General features: G+C 44.9%; 1 protein-coding gene across 3 annotated transcripts; it reads left to right on the forward strand.

The window, feature by feature from the left end:
* Positions 1 to 810: 810 nt before the first annotated feature.
* Positions 811 to 18,694, forward strand: LOC100017925 (zinc finger protein 260-like). 3 transcript variants are annotated; one of them, XM_016422335.2, is made up of 6 exons: positions 811 to 1,965; positions 5,493 to 5,792; positions 6,672 to 6,775; positions 9,452 to 9,578; positions 13,833 to 13,928; positions 15,169 to 18,694. In XM_016422335.2, the coding sequence occupies exons 2-6, from the start codon at positions 5,762 to 5,764 to the stop codon at positions 17,160 to 17,162; spliced, it is 2,352 nt and encodes a 783-aa protein (XP_016277821.1). In that variant the 5' UTR covers positions 811 to 1,965; positions 5,493 to 5,761; the 3' UTR covers positions 17,163 to 18,694. The 3 variants fall into 3 exon arrangements, with proteins under 3 accessions (XP_016277821.1, XP_016277820.1, XP_016277822.1); XM_016422334.2 differs by having other exon boundaries at positions 5,572 to 5,792; XM_016422336.2 differs by lacking the exons at positions 811 to 1,965; positions 5,493 to 5,792; positions 6,672 to 6,775 and adding an exon at positions 10,919 to 11,022 and having other exon boundaries at positions 9,450 to 9,578.
* Positions 18,695 to 20,195: the final 1,501 nt, after the last annotated feature.

Raw genomic sequence — 20,195 nt, forward strand, 5'->3', positions numbered from 1 at the left:
TTTCCCATGTTTACAAGATTCATCTTTTTTCCCTCCCCTCCCCCTAACCCCCTCCTGCAGCTGACCTGCAATTCCACTGGGTTTTACATGTGTAAGACATCCAAGTTTTGAGGAAGGTTCTGATGCTTTTAAAAAGGAAAAAAAAAATTAGACTAACTTGCCTGAGGGCAAAAGCTAGGATGTTGCTCCTACCGCAGAAGCTCCATACATGGATTTATTCATTTCTGCTATTTTTTGTTTTTCTCTTGTTTGAGGTATTTGCAAGCCAAATATTCTGTTCATGCTGGTTTGTTCTCTATCCTCAAATACTGTACTTGTTTCATTTCTCCCATCCCCCTAAACTCTGTAGACCTCCCATCCATGGCCCACTCTCCTCTCTCTGAACTTTGCACTGCCCCAAAATAACCCACTCCGGATATACCCACCCCTTCTACTGTTCTTTCTAGAACATTTGCTCCATAATTAACTTCCTCTTAATCTTAAATCTCTTCCATCTTCTGCCTTTCACTCCGGACCTAGTTCCTGCCCAAGGACACTATATCTCCAGCTACTCTTTCAAATAATGGTTGCTCTTTCATTCATATCCACCCACTGGTGGGAGAGTCAAGATTCTCCTTGGTCTCTGTTGCCACTTCCAAATTCTCCCTTTACTTCTTTGAGGTTCAAACTACTACAAATATTTTCTATCCAGGTCTTGGTGGCTGCTCTCTATCAACACCTTCCTCCCCTCCAGGATATTCCCATTCCTTCCTTAATGAGTTCAATGCCTAGCTTAGTCTTCTTCCCACCCATTCTTGTCTCTCCATGATGAATTGTCAAAATCCTTCCCTGTGGTACCAACAGGCTGGTCTCCTGTCTGGAGCATCCTTCAGAGTGTTTCTATTACAAGATTAGGACGAGAAGAAATGGTATGGAATGGGTAATGGAAATGGCCACGTGAAAGAGGCTTCTGGGAGAGGCCTGAAGACGGGGAATGGAGCTGCTTTGGAGATATTCTGTGACCGGGTCCAGTTTTCCAACCAAGTGAGGAGGAATCTTTTTAACTGCCATTCCTCAGTTCTTTCTCCACTAGCTTCCAGGCTATAAACCCGAGTTACTGGAAGGAAGGGTGGCTCTCTCAACAGGAACCGGAGTAGTTTGGGGGAGGGAGAGATTTGGAAGGGAAGAGAAGTGTAGAGGGCTCCGTTTGGAGCGTGCCAAGTTTGGGATGTCTTGGAGACGTTTCCATGGAGATGTCCAACAGCCAGCTGGGATAAGAATGAAAAGCCAGCAGGAGATCCTAAACGTAGAACCAGAGGAGAACCTTGGAGGCCACCAAGGACAAGCCCGACTTTTCACAGAGGAGGAAACAGACGTTAAATGATTCGCCCGTTATGTGATGGAGGATTTGAGCTCAGGACTTTGGGACTCCAGGAGCTGGCGTCACTTTGGAGGAATCCCAGAAAGGGGAACGGTTAGATAAGCAGGAGAAGAACCAGAAGAGGGCAAGGAAAACCTAGAGTAGAGGGTGGCAAGGAGGAGGGTGACTGACGGAGTCAAAGGCTGCAGAAAAGTCAAGAAGGAAGAGAAAAGACCATTAGGAAGCCATCGGTAGTAATTGGATAGTTTCAATGGAGGCAGGAGTTTGGAAGACGGACTGCAAAGGGTTAAGAAGAAAGGCCGAGTTGTGAAAGCTGGGAATCGGGTTGAACTCGTTACACGCCTACTGATGGGACTTCTGGGAAATGTAGTCCAGGGATGAGTGCAGAGATGCTCATTTGTCAATAGACCAACTTTGTGTCAGAAGACTCCATTTCCCAGAAGGGAATGAATCAGGAGGTTGGTCCAGTAGGTCAGCCCTAAACAGCCACCGGGCCCCGTTGAGTCCTGGGAATTGTAGTTCCTTGTCCGTGGGGTGCGCAAGCGTATTTACCAGGGGACCAGACAGTTCGGGCCTTTGTTCACCGTGTGGCTTGGCGGGTGCAGGTGAGCGAGCGGGGGGATGGGGCTCATGGCGCAGTGCGCGTGTGCGCGGGCGTAAGTTTGTGAATGAGCAAGTGTTACGAGTGGGGGAAAGGGGAGTGTGTGCCCCAGGGCTGGGGGAGGGGCCGGGGCAGGGGCCGTGCATCTGGGTCCGAGGGCGGAGTGGGGGCGGGGAAGGCGGCTCCCTGGTTGCAGCTTGGCGCACTGGGGAGACCGAGGGATTTGGAGCAGTGAATCTCAGGTTCGAATCCCATCTCTGACTCTTTCCACCGATCATCACCTACCTCAGTTTCCCCATCTGTAAAGTGGAGTAACAACAGCCCCTGCAAAATGCCTCATTCCTCAGCCTCAGTTTCCCCATATGATGTAACAACACCTGCCAAGAGCTGGGACAGATGGGAAGGACCTCCAGATCTAGGGTTCAAGTCCCACCATTGCTAAAGTCTGTGCGATTTGGCCAAGTGATGTAACCCCTCTGGGTTTCATTTTCCCCTTTAAAATGAGAGGAGTGGGATGAAATCACCCCTGAAGCATTTCTCAGGAAGACATCGAAAGTTAGGCTCCTAGAGGCCTCGGAAACCATCCAGCCAACACCCATTTTACAGATGGGGGGGGGGGGGGGAGTGATGGTGATGATGATGTCTTTACAGCCACCCAGGAAGGCAGCTGCCCATTTTAGAGAGGAAACTGAGGCAGACAGGGGTGAAGTCCGAATCACACAGACAATAAGAGTCTGAGGCTTGATTTGAACCCAAGCCCGGTGGGGCTCCATCCACTTTGCCACCCGCTGAGCCTGGAATTTGTGCAAGTTCTGAGGCCTTTAACATGTTATAAAATATTATAAAATAACATTAGTATAGGTGAAGTCCTTGGGCCAATCTCTCTTCCTTGAATCCGAGCCCCAGGAAGTGTCTGGGAGGAATCTTGATTCCCTGAAAGCAGCACATGCTTTGCTGTGGAAGAGTGACAAGGTCTTTGTTTAATTCAATGAAGAAAGTGTCTGTGGGGTCACCATGGGAAAGGAGGAGAGATTGAGGGATTGTTTTCTGGAAGAGATTTTCTCTTGTTCCTGCTGTTCCTAATGACCTTCCACTCCAGGCTGCAGAAGGAGAAGAGGTGCATCTTGGGAGCGAGGTCCTTGTGGGAATTGTTTGGCTTGATTAGGCATATTTATTTTTTAAAGGAGGGGGCCTTGTTTTCTTATTTTTAATGGAAGAGACTCAGGTTGGAGAGAGAAAGATGGATGTTTGTTCAATAAAGTCAAGAGCCTTAACTCTGGTGGGAGAAAAAGCAAAAACAAGACTTTCAGCTGAGTGACTCAGTTTACTCTGATAGGGGATTGTATCTTTTCTTTTAAGGTGACTTGGAAATATAAGTAGCAATTATGGAGTAGGTCAGACAGTTACAGTTAGCAAGGGGAAACCCAATAAAGAGAGAGGAGATAGAAAGTAACCAAAGAAGGGGAAAGCTTCCAGCAGCTTAACCTGAGTCCTGACACTATGATTCCCAGAGGCAGAGGGAGAGCTTTCCCCACACTGGGCAGCCCATGTTCAAAGGCATGGAGAGAGGAAATGGAATATTGTGAGTGAGAAACCACAAGCAGACATCGAGGCTGGTCATTGAGTGAGTAGGGGAGTGTGTTGTTAAACTAAAGGTGCAAGATTGGGTCGTGCTCTGAATGCTGAAACAGAGGAGTTTAGACTTGAATCCGGAGACAAGGGAACCATGTTAATTTACTGAGTAGGGGAATGAAATGGCCAAAGTCGACCCTTAGGGAAATGACTTCAGTGATTGTGTGGACCAGTGGGTAGAGACTGGAGACAGGGAGCCCAGTCAGGGCGCTGTTGCAGTAATTTAGGTAAGACATGATCCGGGACCTGCACTCAGGGATGTCAGTTGAGCAAGTAGAGAAGAGGAAATAACCTCAAGATAAATGAAGACTCCAAGATTTGGCAACCGACCGTGCGTGAGAAGTGGAGGATGACTTCCAGGTTGCCAGCTTGGGGCACTGGGAGGATAGGGTTGGTGGTGCCTTCAGCAGTAATGGGTCAAGTCAGAAGAGGGGAGAATTTGTGGGGGAAAGTTGGTGGGGTTTGTCGATGTTGAGATGCCTACAGGATTTGTGATGGTAATGTGGAAGAGAGAAGTTAGGAGAGAGGCGAAGACTGCCTCAACAGATCTGGGGATCACATTCTTGGGAATGACCATCAAACCCAGGGGAGCCGATCAGACGAGACGAGATAGTATGAAGACAAATGAGAAGAGGACCAACAACAGTTTTTTTTGGGGGGGGGGAGAATGGGTAAAAGTATCAAACGTAGCCAAGGTCAGCATAGATGAATATTGAGAAAAGGCCACTCAGGAGATCCCTGACGGTGGTTCCAGTTCAGCATCGAGGTTGGATGTCTGCTGGCAGAAGGTTGACTAGAAAGTAAGAGCAGAGAGCTTTTTGGAATGGTGGGAAGAAGGAAGAGAGGTGATAGCTCGAGTGAGAGTGACGGGGACACTTGAGTGTGTTTTTGGAGGTTGGAAACTGGATAGATAGAGCAATGGGAAGCATAGACCAGCAGCTGATGGTTGAATCCCCTAGAGCTGTTCCGATGATCACCAGGAGTAGGAAGGAACCAGGGGATGTCTTTGAGGCCAGGTCTCTGGGGCCTTTCCTTGTACCCTCATGCTTAGTCTGGTTTTTGGTGTATAGTTAGAAAATCTTGAACCCCTAAAAAGTTCCAGTCTTCACATAATTGTTTATAAGTTCCATAGCTCCTCCCTGTCCCTCTCTTCTCTTGTGCCCCTCGCTGAGTTAGCTAGCTTTTTTACTTTAGTTATTATTCATAAACTTTAAAAAATATAAGTTATTGTATGTTGATTTTAATCTTTACCTTGGCACATAGTAAGCACTTGATAGAATGCTTACTGATTGCACAAGATTGAAAGTTAGAGAGAGGGTGGATGATGAGAGGGGTAAAATGCCAGGGAATGAGATGAAAGTCACAAGTACAGGGTTGGCCCTCTTCTTCAGAAATGGAATAAAGGAGGAGATACCAGGGTTGTGTGACAACCACCCTAACAACCCCCCTTCAGGATACAGCCTGGGGCAATGATAATCACAACTGGCATTTACTGTGCTTTTAAAGTGTGGAAAACATTTTTTATTTTCCCATCAACCCTTGGGAAGTAGATAATATTATTCCAAGGGGGGTGGTATTGAGGGAGAAACCAGATTGTGATTTCATTGATAAAAGGAGTTCCTAGGTGAGAAAATTCCCCCAGCCAGTGTAGAGCAGCTAAGATCTTCGAAAGCCATCTGGAGTATTCGGGTTTTACGTGACTTGTCCAAGGTCCCACAGCCAATAGGAGCCAGAGTCAGGATCTGAATTTGGGTCAGCCTGATCCTCTTTGCCACACTAAGGACAATGGGGCTCAAGGGGATTTTCCAGGGTGATGAGCCAATGGGCACGATTTGAATTCAAGCTTCCTGAGAAGCCCAGCTTTAGACTCTACGGGGCATTCGTTGTCTCTCCTCACAGGAAGCGTTTCTTGCTAAGGAGGCAGAGTGCCGGCTCACAGTGATTATTCTGACTATCGCCCTTACTCCCGAGTCTGCAGGAAGGTGAAAGAGGAGACTCGGGACCCTGATCAGGGGAGGACTGCGTTGCCGGAAAGCAGGAATCCCCCGTAGAGGAAGACAGCTGCCGCTGCAGAGCCAATGAAGGGCTGCCAGGGCTGGGGCAGAACCATTCGCCATCCGGCCTCTGCACTGATCCCAGAGCACTAAGGAAACAAGGCGGAAGCGACCATGGAACGTTTGCCCGAAATGCTTGAGAAAGGTGAGACTTCAGGCGGTTGGAGGGCCAGGTTGGTGCAGGGCTGGCGAGGGGAGGGATGGCCGCCATGGGGAGGGAGAGATCAAATAAACCCCAAAGGGCCAGCCAAGAACTGGCAAGTCCTTTCCAACAGCTCTCCTGTGCCAGGTTTTCTAGTCCCGCTCTAGTCAGCCTCTTCTGGCTACGTGGCGCCCGGCCAGGGGCTCTCTCTGAACGTGGCCCCAGAGCTAAACCTACGCTCTAGCTCCGGCCAGTCCAGGGTAGAGTGCAGAGAGCGAGTTTCCTTATGCGGAGGAAACCACAGATTCAGTGTCATCCCTCCATCTCCACTTTGTGAGGAAACGTATTAAATAGAACGGAAGCGCTTCCGGCAGACCCTCTTCTTTTAAATCGCCAGCCTGTGCCGAGCACCGAGTCCGTCTGGGTGCGGCTCCCCCTCCTCACTTTGGAGATTTCCCCCGATATTTGACAGGCCTTCCATTTAGGCCTCTTCGGAAGCCCCTGATATTCGCTGACTAAATCAAGGACAAAGCCCTGCACCGCCCCGGGAGCCTCTGCCCTGCCTCCGCTTCTGGTTTCTGTTAAGACAACTCTTTGGATCTGCTCGTTCATCTGTTCTGGGTTTCTCGAACCACACCGTCACAGCCCACAGCTTTCCTTTTTTGTTTTTCCCCACAAGGGTACGGGGAGAAATAGACGTTGTTATTGATGGTTCAGGCTGATCATTCTATTAAATATTTTACCAATAATACCCCAAAGGCCAGAACAAAACCTACCAATGTGGCATCTACCGAGGCCACCATCTTGGGATTTCCATCCTGCTTGGCCTGGAAGTGACCCATCACCTCTGGTCTCCATCATGGCCCTTTCTCTCCCCCGTAGCTCTGCCTCTTCACAACGCTGTCCTCCCCCAAGAAAGAAGCTTAGCGGAGGCGGAGGAGAAAAAGCAAGGCATGACCTCCAGGCTCCTGACAACCAGATCCCAGGTAAGTTGGGGCTTTCTCTTTGCTAAGATGCCCATTCAGTCAAGTCCCATTCAAGAACGAGACCTGCCCCTCTCCCAGAGCACTTAGTCTCTTCTCCTGGGTGATGTCAAGGCCATGGAGTTCATAGAGCATTCCAGCTGGAAGGGGCATTCAAGACTGCCCTGTGTCAGATTCTAATTTGACAAAGAATAAGAAGAATAATTAGAAACTCTAGCTAGTATTTATACAGGGCTCTGAGGCTTTTTAGAGTAATTCACTCCGCAAGTCTGATAATGAACGAATGAATGCCCATTAATTAAGGGCCAAATCACCGAGCTAAACTCAGGGTACCAAACAGGAAAATGAGGCAGCCCCTGCTTACGTGGGCCTCACATTCCCCCAGAGGGAGACGACACCCCTGGGAGGGCTATGCCAAGAGAGAAACATCCTTGCCAGTTTCACCAGGGAGATCCTCTCTTGCCTCTCAGGTCGATGTGCTTTTCATCGTGACTTTTGCTACTACATCTTTCTCTCCAGGTTGAGAGACTCGCCCGTGCTCACACACAGTGGGGGTTGTGGGAGTCAAAGGTGGGACTTGAACCTTGGTCTTCCCATGTGCTACACCATACTTGTAAGAGTTAATTGTGTGCGCTCTGTGGAGGGAGATTTTCATTTTTGTACCCCTCCTTCGTAGCTTACAGGACGTTACGTCCTTATATGAGTAGGTGCTTAATAAGTGTCTGTTGGAATATTTCTGGGGTGGGAGAGGGATAAGTCTTGCCCTGTGGATACCTGGAACAGAGAGAGACAGAGAGAGAAAGAGGTGGGAGCAGGAGAGAGAGAAAGGGAGAGAAGGATGGAGAGAGAGAGAGAGGAAGAGGGAGGGGAGGGCAACAGTCAGAGACAGAGAGACAGACAGACAGACAGAGAAGATCGGTGAAGGGCTGGACTTTGTCTGGTTGGGTGGGACAACAGAGGGAGGAGGCAGAGCTATTTCTTCTACAAAAGAGAATGACTATTACACTGGGAATGGCAGAACCAAGAGGACTAACAGAGAGTCAATGCCCAGGACAAGTAAGGAGATGGTAAGAGGGCACTTGATGGATTCAAGTCATCTAGCTCAGATGAACTACATCCTTGGGTCCTGAAAGAAGTGGCTGATGGGATTGCTGAGCCCCTGGCAATGATATTTGAAAGACCAGAGAGATACCAGAAGATTGGAGAAGAACAACTGTAATTGGGATTTTCAAAAAAGGAAAGAGAGCCTACACGCTGTGGGGCAGCAAGCTTGACTTTGATTCCTGGGGAAATTCTAGAACAAATCATTAACGAGACGGTTGGCAAACACCTCCAAAAGGAGTGATTATTACAAAGAGCAAGACTGGCTTCAGGAACAGACTGGTGTCATTTTTTTTTGACAGCATTGTTAACAGATGAACAGAATGCTATGGAGAGAGTTTACCTAGGTTTTAGCAAAGCTTTTAATGAAAAAATATATCTCGGGGGTAGCTAGGTGGCTTAGTGGATGGAGAGCCAGGCCTGGAGATGGGAGGTCCTGGGTTCAAATATGACCAGACATTTCCTAGCTGTGTGACCCTGGACAAGTCACTTCACCCCCATTGCTTAGTCCTTACTGCTCTTCTGCCTTGGAACCAATACCCAGTATTGATTCTAAGAAGGAAGGTGAGGGTTTAAACCAAAAGAAGAAAACATACCTCAAACTTTTCTTGTGATTTGATGGGCACATACAGGTTAGAGGATAATACAGTCACATGGTCAGATGACTGAACCCAAAGAGACGTGGTTAGTGCTTCCATGGGATCATGGCAGGAGGCCCCCAGTGGAGTACTGCCCGAGGATTTGTGTGGGCTGCCATGTCTAGCATTTTATCAGGGACGTAGGGAAAGGCACTCCTCAAAGTTGCAAGTGACACAAAGCTGGGGCTAACAGACTGGAGGGAGTCAAGACTTAAAAGAGTCTGTCTTCACAGACGGGCATTGAGCAAAATCGAAAAAGATGAAATTCAGGAGAAAGAAATATAAAATCTTGCACTTGGACACAAAAACAAATTTCACCAATATCAGAGGGCTGAGACACGGCTAGGCAGCAGTTGGTCTGAACACTATCCGAGGGGTTTCGTGACCCCCGTGCCGGTCTCGACAGCAGCAAGACGTGGCAGCCAAAAAAGTCAAATCCACTTTGGACAGCCTTAAGAGGGGGGGAGTTTCCAGGAACAGACCGGTCAGGAAGAACTTCCTAAAGATTAGAGCTGGAGAGAAGACCACGTTTTCCTCCTTGAAGCCCTTCCAGTAGAGACTGGGTGACGGTGGTTAATCTTTATAAAGCACTTTAAGGTTTGCAGAGCCTTTACTTGGGGTCTTCACAGCAACCCCGTGAGCAGGCGCTGTTATTAGACTTGCCCAAGGTCACACAGCTAGTCCGTGTCTAAAACCAGATTTGACTGTAGGTCTTCCCCAGGACCAGCGCTCTGAGCACTGTACAGCCAGATGCCTCTCAGTGCTCTCCAGGATGGCCCCAGAGGTCCTTTTATCTCTTAAATTCTGTGGCCTCGAGAACTATTTGATGGGTCACAGCCTCCTCCAGCCACCTTCCTGCCTTCTGCGTGGTCCGGCCAGGCAGTCTGGGTGCCGGAAGCTGGGGGGGGCTCTGGTTAAGGACGATTGCTTGATGTTTTAGCACCCGGTGACGTTCAAGGACGTGGCTGTGGACTTCACGCGAGAAGAATGGCGCCATCTGGGCCCCGCTCAGAGGGACCTCTACAGGGACGTGATGCTGGAGAACTACCACAACTTCGCCTCCCTGGGTAAGGACCGTTCCCGTGACGCAGGGTCTGGACGTGGGGCAGAAAGGCAGGGCAGGAGCTTGGAGCTCCTGGTACCAAGGAGTTCTCAAGTCCAAAATGACCTAAAGCCAAGCAAGCTTGAGGATGCTTCTGTGCCGTGCTCCCGGCGAGCCAGCATCTTTGTTGGCCGAGTCCTGCGCTCTGTTTCCTCTGGCCAAAGGGTCTACCCTAAAGTCCCAGTGCCGATATTGGAGGACTTGAAGAGTTCCCATAGCTCCAGAGACAGTGGGACAAATGAACGAATTCTCCTTCTGCATTAAAAGTCAATGGAAGCCTTCCTCGGAGGACTTGTGCACCTCCTTGCGCTTTCCTAGCATCCTCCCTTTTCCCTGGCAGAATTGAAAGGAGTAACCCCGTCATCCTAATTAGCAATAACAACCCCTAGCATTCAAATAAGCTTTGGGGTTTGCGATAAGTCTTATATGTATGCCACCTTATTTCTCTTCATGGCAGCTCTGGAAGGCGGGGACTAGGATTAAACCCATTTTATAGTTGAGGAAACTGAGGCAGATAGGTTAAGGGACTTGCCCAGGGTGACTTAGTAAGTGTCTAAGGCTGGATTCAAACTCGGGTTTTCCCAGTTCTTCCTTGCATGGTCTAGCTATCAAACTGGTTGTTGGAAGGTAGAAAGAATAAGAGAGATTGCATGGTTGGAAAAGGGCAAACATGTCCCTGATTTTCTAGAGAAGAGTATAGAGTTAGTAAAGTGTAGGGCAATGCTGAGTCCTGGCAAAACTCTAAAGCCTATTTTTATCGCGGTGGTTAGAGAAATGCTAGAGGAGGGAGTGGCCATCGTAGAGATCCTCATGAACCGGTCCTGCCGGGCCCAACTTATTTACTTTTGTTAAGGTTACAATTTGCTGTCCCATAACTTATAATTATTTATTAAATACATTAAAAGCAAATCAGAGAAAGAAAAGGCCACTCACCCCCTGAAGCCGTCCCCACCAACACCTTCTCGCCCCAGAGCCTAGCCAAAGAGACCGCCTTTGTGACGTCACCTTTCTGAATCCCTCTGACTTGCTGTTCTCCGACCTCAGTCTGTATCAGAGAGGAGTCTCCAGATGCCCGGAGTCATGGGGACAAGAAGCAAGTGGCTTCTGGGCCCCAGCGAGCCAGAGACCTCTGGTGTCCCCTCACCCCCAAGAGTGCCCAGGTGTCCCCCATCTTAAATAGTTTGTTGACAGATAAGAACCCGGGCTTTGTTCTTAATTCAGTCAAAGAGTGGGACTAAATTGCAACCTAATTCAATTAGCGAATGGGCTATTTTCAAACTCAATATGAAATTTTCCACTTTTAAGTCAGAGGGCAGAGCCAAGATGGCGGCTTACTAGCAAGGAAAGCTGAAACCAGTCTGAGAATCCTCCCAATCTTTTAAATGAGCCTTAGAGAACCAAGAAAAAAGGTAAGGGCTAGCGGTAAGTTTTCACCCTTTTGGGTGAGGGTTCCCCAACTGTTACCCAACCATTATGATTTTGTCGAAGCATTTGACAAAGTCTCTCAAGTTGCCCTTGTGGACCAGATGAGGAGATGTGAGCTAGCTGTAATAGCACAGTTTAGGGGGATGCAAACATGTCGAATGGTTGGACCCAGAGAGTATTCACGAAGAACGTGATGTTAGTTTAGGAGGGAGTCTTGATTGGATTCCCAGGGATCTGTGCTTGTCACTGGGTGCCCATCCATCCCCTCTTCCCCTTCTCAGTTTGAACATTACATTTATTTTTCAATTGATGAAAATCTACTTTCTCTCCACCTCCCCATACTTCCATTGAGAAAGAAAGAAAAACAAAATCTCTTTTACAAACATATATAATCAAGCAAAACAAATCCCATGTTGGCCAAAAATATGTCTCCTTCTGGCACTGAGTTCTTGCTGCTCTATCAAGAAGTGAGTAGCATGTTTAGTGATGAATCTTCTGGAATTGTGGTTGGAGATTATATTAATCAGAGACCCTAAGTCTTTCAGAAGGGGCAGCTAGGTGGCAAATTGGATAGAGTACCAGGTCTGGAGGCACAAAGACCTGAGTTCAAATCCAGACTCAGACACTGTCTATCAGTGTGACCCTGAACAAGTCACTTCTTCCTGTTTGCCTCAGTTTCCTTGTGTTAAGTGAATTGGAGAAGGAAATGGCAAAGCCCCCCAGGATTTCCGCCAAGAAAGCCCCAAATGGGGTCACAAAGAGTCAGCCATGGCCAAAAATGACTAAACTCCAACAACAAAGAGGTCTTTTGTCTTTATCATATTGTTGTCATTGTTTTAATTGTTCTCCTGAATCTGCTGACGTCATCTTCCTAGGTTTCTCCAAAGTGCCCCTTCCATAATTTCTTGTAACATACTAGCATGCCGTCACAAGCATCTATTGTGACTCCTTTAGTCATCCCTCAATTGAAGGGCACCATCTTGGTTTCTAACTCTTTGCCACCACAAAAAAGAGCTGCTATAAATATTTTTTTTTATGGATGAGCCCTTTTCCTCTTTATTTGATCTCTTTGGGGCACAGACCTTGTGATATTAACAGAAAATTAGTCCCAACACCTGCCCCCTTTCTTTTTTTCGCTCACTGATAGGAACACGCATTCATGCTTGATTTCTTTGATCCAGAATTCTAAATTATGTCCCTCCCTCGACCCAGATTAATTTGTATACATTTACATTTATCTCTTCTAGTGGAATGTAAGTTCTCTGAATGCAGGGACTTTTATTTTTGACTCTGGATCCCAGACTCCTAGCACTGTGCCTGGCACAAAGTAGGCACTTAATAAATGTTGAACAAATGAATGTAATTCCTATTTCTGACCATAGTCTCCCATTCTCCCATCTTTCCCTCTCCCTTACTTCTTTTTTTTATCCTTCCCTTCTATCTTAGAATGAATATGTATTGTTCCCAAGGTAGAAGAGTAGTAGGGGCTAGGCAGTTGGCATTAAGTGACTTGCCTGGGGTCACACAGCTAAGAAGTCCCCTCTCAAGTCCAGGCTCTCAGTCCACTGAGCCACTGACCTGCTTGTTTCTCCCTTAATTCTAACCATCTCTCATCTTTTCCTTCCAACTTGTAGTCTCTCCACCCTTTCCTATGGTACCAATCCATCCCTCCTGATCTGTACCTTCCCAGTCTTTGCTCTCTGCTTAGTTAATCAACTCTGTTGTACTTGATCCTTGAATCCCTTTCCTTCTGGAATTGTGGCTTGTCATGTTTTGCCAAATCCCCACCCTGGTTTACCCAATCCACCTTCCACGCTCTTGAACACTCTTGAAAGAAGTCAAACAACAGTGCCTCCTGGGTCCACTACTAATTGGGTCCTCACTGCTTCCTAAAAGACCTTTCTTTCTTACTTGGCTGACTCTATTGTTCCCTACACAGATGTTATTCCAGATCTCCTCTGTCTTCAAACTTCCTATACTGGCTTCTCCCCTCTGCCTTTGAACAGGAGACTTTACCTTGTACTCTACTAAAACAATAGACTTCATCCATGATAAACTTCTTCTCCCTCTCTTCCGTACACGAGAATCCTACATCATCTCTGATTCTTGCTTCCTTTGCCTCTAGCTGCTGCTGAAAAGAGCTTTTCTCCTTGTTAAGGCCTCCATTACCTGCCCCTTCAATCATCTCTTCTCTCATTTTCATTTCTTCTTTATCAGCTGATTCCTTCTCTCCCTACAAACATACCAAGATCTCCCTCCTTCTTCAAGGATGAAAATTCATGTGGCTGTACCAGCCCCTCTAGCTCTTGACTCATTTCTCTCCTCTTAAATAAGCAAACCCCTGGGGGGAAAAAAGGTTTGCCTCTATTTTTTTTTCTTCCTCTTAACTATGAATTTCCCCTCTTTTCTGGCTACTTTCCGACTTGGTGTTCATATCAGTTTCAATGGATCCAGTTATCATCTCTACTTATGACTCCGAGAACCATATTGTCAATCATCCTGTCTTTTATGAATTCCAGAATTCATTGTTTGAATGAATATCATTAGATGGGTAGAATTCTCCATCACTGGTCTTCTGGACTCATGGTTGGCCTCTTTGTTGATCAGAGTTCTTAAATCTTTCAGAATTGGAACTGGGAATGTTTATCCTTTTGGATACATGGTGGAAGATTCTCATTCAATTATGGAGAGGACTAGATCCCCTCCAAAGACCTTTCCTACTTTGAGAGTCCATGACTATCTGAGCTGATTCTTCTGCTCTCAATATTTTTTCATGTCTTTCCCCCATTATCAGGGCTTCCTGTTTTTAAACCAGATGTGATATCCCAGTTGGAGAGAGGGGAAGGACCATGGATGCCAGAGGCTGAGGTCCCACAAGTTACTTTTCCAGGTGAGTGACTGAGAACCGTATTATGATGCTCATGGCTGATTCAAGGCTGATCTAGACAGAAGTCAATATGGAATAGGAACATCTCCTCTCAAAGGCCACTACTTTAGTGAAAAAGAGATTAGGTTTCCTAATATAAAGTCCCTCCTACGCCTTCATCTTTCTTTTCAACAATTCAGATCCTTTCCCCAGAAGTTATTCTACTGTCTTAGTTCCTTGAGGGAACTTTTTTGGCAGGGGAGAGGGTTGTCTTTGTGTCTCTACTATTGAATAGTCTTTGTCCAGTGTTTATTGACAAGCTATTAGGCAAATAACACTGACTTAGACCTTTGGAGGCACTCTAAAAGAATTAGAGATTTTTAAGCTCTTAATGATTTTTACAGTCTTGTTGGAAAGACAAGCTATACACACATGGAACCATGAAATAACAGTGCAAGGCCAGGCATAGTCTACACTATTTTTGTATGCTCTGCTACCGGGGGAGGGCTAGCCAGCACAGGTCTCAGAATCAGGAATGGAAGCAGGACCAGCTGTCCACACTGTTTGTCATCTACAGAGTGATTTCAGGAGCCAAGGAAACTGGAGGCATCAGGAGAGGTTTCAGTACAAGATGGTATATGAGCTTTGAAGAAAGCGGAATTCTAAGGGGAGGCGATAAGAAGGGAAGGCATTCCAGGTGTGAGGCATAGACTATGCAGAGGAACAAAGATGGCAGATGGGAGGTCATATTTGAGGAACAGCAAGAAGACTGGGTTGATTGGACTGTAGAATGCATGAAGGAGAGAGATACATGGTATACTCAAAGAGCTAGGAAGCATGATGTGGATGATGATCTTGCAAAGGAGACTGAAGAGTGGCCAGATAGGCATGAAGAGAACCAAGGAGAGCAGTGTCCCAGATACTCAAAGAGGAGTCAGGTCAACAAGTATTTATTAAGCCACTGCTAGCATTTGGCATAGTGCCTGGCACATAGTAGGTGCTTATAAATATTGATAGATTTAATGACAGTGGGTACACTGTGTGCCATGTACCATGGTAAGCACTGGAGATATTTCCTCACCCATCATGGGTTTCATTTTCACCTTAGAGATATTTATTCTATCCCTTAATTTTTTTATTCTGCTCTTTCCTAGTTAATCATAAGTCTTATTTCTAGAGGAAAGAGAATCAAGAACTTCGTTAGTAGTGTATATAGCACTTTCCTTTTCTCCTAACACACATAGATGCTTTTTCCCCCTTTCAGAGTCTCTTATTCAGAAGAGAAGATGTGAAACCTTGGACTCGACTTCAAAGCAAGGCATCTCTATGGGAAGATCATGCAAGGAAAGATTAGCCAAGAATGGTCCCTGGGATTCTAAGCTGGAAGAACCTTGGGCATTTGATATCAGGTTGGAGAGGCAGAAGGACAACTGGAACAAACAGGCCAGGGAACTAGCCGTGATTCACAGGAAAACTTCTACTGAGTTAAGTGCTCAGGAATGTTATACATTTGTAAGAAGGTTTAGCCCAGAGTCAATCCTTGTTCCACAACAGAAAGTTGCTGCAGGAAAAATTCTCCATAAATATGATACACTTGAAAACAGCTTCAAACAGTTTTCTGACCTAAATCAACATATTAAAGTCCCCTTAGAGAAGAAGCTTTGTAAATATAATACATGTAGGAAACCCTTCAGTTACCACTCTGACCTTATTCAGTATCATAAAATATATACTGGAGAGAAACCCTTTGAGTGTAATGAATGTGGGAAAGCCTTCAGTCAGAGGGGACACCTTATTGATCATCAGAGAATTCATACTGGAGAGAAACCCTTTGCCTGTACTGAATGTGGGAAAGCTTTTAGTCTTAGGGTATGCCTTACTCTACATCAAAGAACTCATACTGGGGAGAAACCCTATAAATGTAATGAATGTGGGAAAGCCTTCAGCCAGAGGGGGCATCGAACTGAACATCAGAGAATTCATACTGGAGAGAAACCCTACATTTGTAATCAATGTGGAAAAGCCTTTACCAATAACTCTATCCTACGGAATCATCAGAGAATTCATACTGGAGAGAAGCCGTATAAATGCGATGAATGTGGGAAAACATTCAACCAGAGAAGACCCCTTACGGAGCATCAGAGAATTCATACTGGAGAGAAACCTTTTGAATGTAATGAATGTGGGAAGGCTTTCAGTCGTAAGGTTTATCTTACTTTACATCAAAGAATTCATACTGGAGAGAAACCATATAAATGTAATGAATGTGGGAAAACCTTTAGCCAAAGGGGAGCCCTTAAACAACATCAAAGAATTCATACTGGTGAGAAACCTTTTGAATGTACTGAATGTGGCAAAGTTTTTAGTCATAGGGTATGCCTTACTATGCACCAGCGAGTTCACACTGGAGAGAAACCCTTTGAATGTAATGAATGTGGAAAAGCCTTTAGCCAGCATTCCAACCTTACTCTACATGAGCGAATTCATACTGGAGAGAAGCCCTTTGAATGTAATGTATGTGGTAAAACTTTCAGCCAGTTTTGCCACCTGATTGAACATCAGAGAATTCATACTGGAGAGAAACCCTTTGAATGTAACGTGTGTGGGAAAGCCTTCAATCACAAGTGGCAACTTACTGAACACCAGAGAATTCATACTGGGGAGAAACCCTTTGAATGCAATGAATGTGGTAAACACTTCAGCCACAGAACATCCTTTATTAATCATCAGAGGATTCATACTGGAGAGAAACCCTATGAATGTAATGAATGTGGGAAAGCTTTCAGCAACAAATCAAGCCTTTGGAATCATAACAGAATTCATACTGGAGAGAAACCCTTTGAGTGTAATGAATGTGGGAAAGCCTTCAGCCAGAGAGGACACCTTACTGCACATCAGAAAATTCATACTGGAGAGAAACCCTTCCATTGTAACGAGTGTGGCAAGCACTTTAGCCACAAGACTTCCTTTATTCATCATCAGAGAATTCATACCGGAGAGAAACCCTATGAATGTAATGAATGTGGGAAAGCCTTCATCAGCAACTCAAACCTCAGAGGACATCAGAGAATTCACACTGGAGAAAAACCCTTTGAGTGTAATGAATGTGGGAAGGCATTCCGTCAGAGCTGCCATCTTACAGAACATAAGAGAGTTCACACTGGGAAGAAACCCTTTGCATGTAATGAATGTGGAAAAGCTTTTAGCACCAGTTCAACTCTGAGGAAGCATCTTTGTAAGCATCTTTGTAAACTTTAAAGTACTATGAATATATGTGATGGCAATGTTGTAATTATCAGATAAGCCATACTGGAGGAAAACCCTTATGAATGTGATTTTTTAAAAATGAGATAAATGATGGCATGTAGTTCATCACTTACCGGACACTAGATACTTTATCCTGAAGAGTCAAGATGTCATTTTTGTTACTAGGTACAATATTCTTTGGTTCTTTGAGAGATAAAGACTTTGATATCCTTTATTCTTCCCTTATATCTGCCATCCAGTGATATTAGAATGTTATTAGTCAATGCAGGAAGTAAGTTGGGGCAAGACCTGAACCAATGCCTGAAATTCTTTCCCAAAAAATTTGTTAGTAAACCCTCTAAAATGTTATTTAACAAAATAGTTCACGTTAAGTTAGAGTTAAAGGAATAAATGTAGGAAGATAGATGAACTATAATGACTATTTTCTCTCCCTTCTGAGACTGGAGCATGATTAATACGAAGTCAGCTTTATGTAAGATTCTCTGTGATGTAAATGGATTGACCCTGGGTTGGAACGTGTCCACTTTACACATTTTCCTGCTCAGGGAATGTATCATTGAGTATCACTATTGGAAAAGACCTCAAAAATATTTTAATCTTACCGATAACTTTTGTAAGTGAAGAGTGAAATGGGAGTGAAGTGGAAATAAGAAACATTTCTAATGTCTGGCTTTCCGTTTGATGCTTCCTGGTGACCTGAGGAATTCCAAGAGAAATCAACCTGAAAGATAAATGTCTAGAACCCTTGTGCAGATTACACTAAGAACAAACTGGAATTAGGATGCTGGTGATGCAACTGATGATGTGCAAGTGATGGGTAGTAAGAGGCTATGAGATTTGGTTCTTTGTGGACCCAGAGAGACCTTTACTTATCTGCATACACTGGTCCTAGTGTGTATGTAGTATGTAGTATGTAGGTCCTAGACCTAACAAGAACCTGCATTTATATGGCGCTATGAGGTTTGCAGAGCACTTTTCATATTACCACATTTGACCCATCATTATCCCTATTTCATAAACGAGGAACTGAGTCTGAAAGAGGTTTTGACTTGCCCAGGGTCACAGCTACTAAATACTAATACTAAATGCTGTCAATATTTGAACGTAAGTCTTATAGAATCCAAGTCTAGAACTCTACCCACTAGTCTGCCTAAGGATTTTTAGATTCCTTACTCCACAGAAGAATCAGATTCCAACAACTAAAGCAAAGCATTCATTAGCCCATAGTCTTTTTTTCCCCTAGGATATAGGATTGGTCATTAGAAGTAGAAGAGTCCTAGACATGATCAGCTAACCCAAACTCTTACTTTACAGATAAGACTACCAATCTGAAGGTAGTAGGTGGCAAAACTGGGATTCCAACCCGTATCTCCTAATTCCAAATGTAGTGCTGTTTCCTTTTTGTTCCTTCAGTTCCTTCACTGTACCCTGATCTGTATATTCTAACGGGATCATATTTTTTTAAACCACCCTATTTGTCAGGATCTGTTCTGAAAATAAATGAGTTTCACAAAAGGATTAAATGAGGCGCTGCTGAAGCATTTGGTTCTTTTATTTAATGTGTTTAAGAGAAGGCCATTAGAGATAGATAAAGAAGAAGCCTAGATATAGGGAAAGATACTAGGGCAGCTCACGGTCCTTCCCTTGCCCCTTTAAATTGGGAGAAAAAATGACACATGGCAGCCATTCAGCACTCCCATACTACTTGCCAGGACTAAAACCACCAAAGTAAGGCTGGGCCAGGACCCCACCAGGGATCTTGCCAGTTATCCTCAGGCATAATGGTCTGTATGCCAGGGCAGGACGAGAGAGGGCTTAGTTGTCTAGAACCCTAGGGACTGTACTTCAGGGCATCTGGCTCAGCTAGACATGAGGGTACAGTATCATGACTGCGCATGGATCAGAGCATCTCAAGATTTTCCAGGCATGGTGGAGTCTTGTTCACTTGATCTTATAGTCTCCATGCTGGTGACCAAAGGAGCTAGAGATCAAACAATTAGGACACTGAAAATTTTTAACCTGGAATAGGATTCCAGATATGGGTAGGTGGGTGGAGTAAAGGTGGGGAGTCTAGAGAAGAGGCAGGGCAGAAAGTAGAGAGTGCCAATTAGAAGAAGGGTATATATTGCCTGTTTGACAGAGTAAGATTTCTTTTTAAAATACTTTCTTTTTCTCAAATTACATTTAAAAACAATCAAACATTCATTTAAAAATTTTTGAGTTCCAAATTTCCTCCTCTTCCCTTCACCCCACTACAGACAATAAACAATCGGATATTCTTTCATTGTGCAATCATGTAAAATTTTTTTCCCATAATAGTAATTTTGTGGATGAGAACTCAAATAGAAAAAATGAAGAAAGAACGTGAAATATAGTATATTTTGATCTGCATTCAGACTCCAGTTTTCTCTGGTGGTGGATAGCATTTTCATTGGGGATTATCTTAGATCACTGAGGATATTGCTGAGAATAGCAGCTAAGTCATTCATAATTGTTCATCCTACAATATTGCTGTTACTATATATAGTGTTCTCCTGGTTCTGCTAATTTCATTTTGCATCAGTTCAAAGAAGTCTTCCCAGGTTTTTCTGAAATTATCCTGCTTGTCATTTCTTATGGCACAGTAGTATTCCATTACACATAACATGACCTATTCAGCCATTCCCTACCTAGTGGATGTCTCCTCAATTTCTAATTTGTTACCACCACAAAAAGAGCAGCAATAAATATTTTTACACAAATAGGTCCTTTTCTCTTTTAGAGGAATACCTTTGTTATGATTTGGGTTTTTTTTTTTCCCAGACTACACACCATGTAGAAATTGAAATGGCTTGTCCTATTTAGAAGTTCCCCAAATGCACAAATAAACCTTGGATTCAGTTTCTCTTGACTTTTCTCAACCCCTCAGTATCCATCTCTACATAGTAATGGGTATGAGTCTACCCCAAAATAGTCACATAAATGTGAATGGTACAGGCTCATTATTTCGCCCTCATTAGACTTTACAAAAAAACCCTATCTAGC

This window comes from Monodelphis domestica, chromosome 4 (assembly GCF_027887165.1).
Source record: "Monodelphis domestica isolate mMonDom1 chromosome 4, mMonDom1.pri, whole genome shotgun sequence".
Taxonomy (NCBI): Eukaryota; Metazoa; Chordata; class Mammalia; order Didelphimorphia; family Didelphidae; genus Monodelphis; species Monodelphis domestica.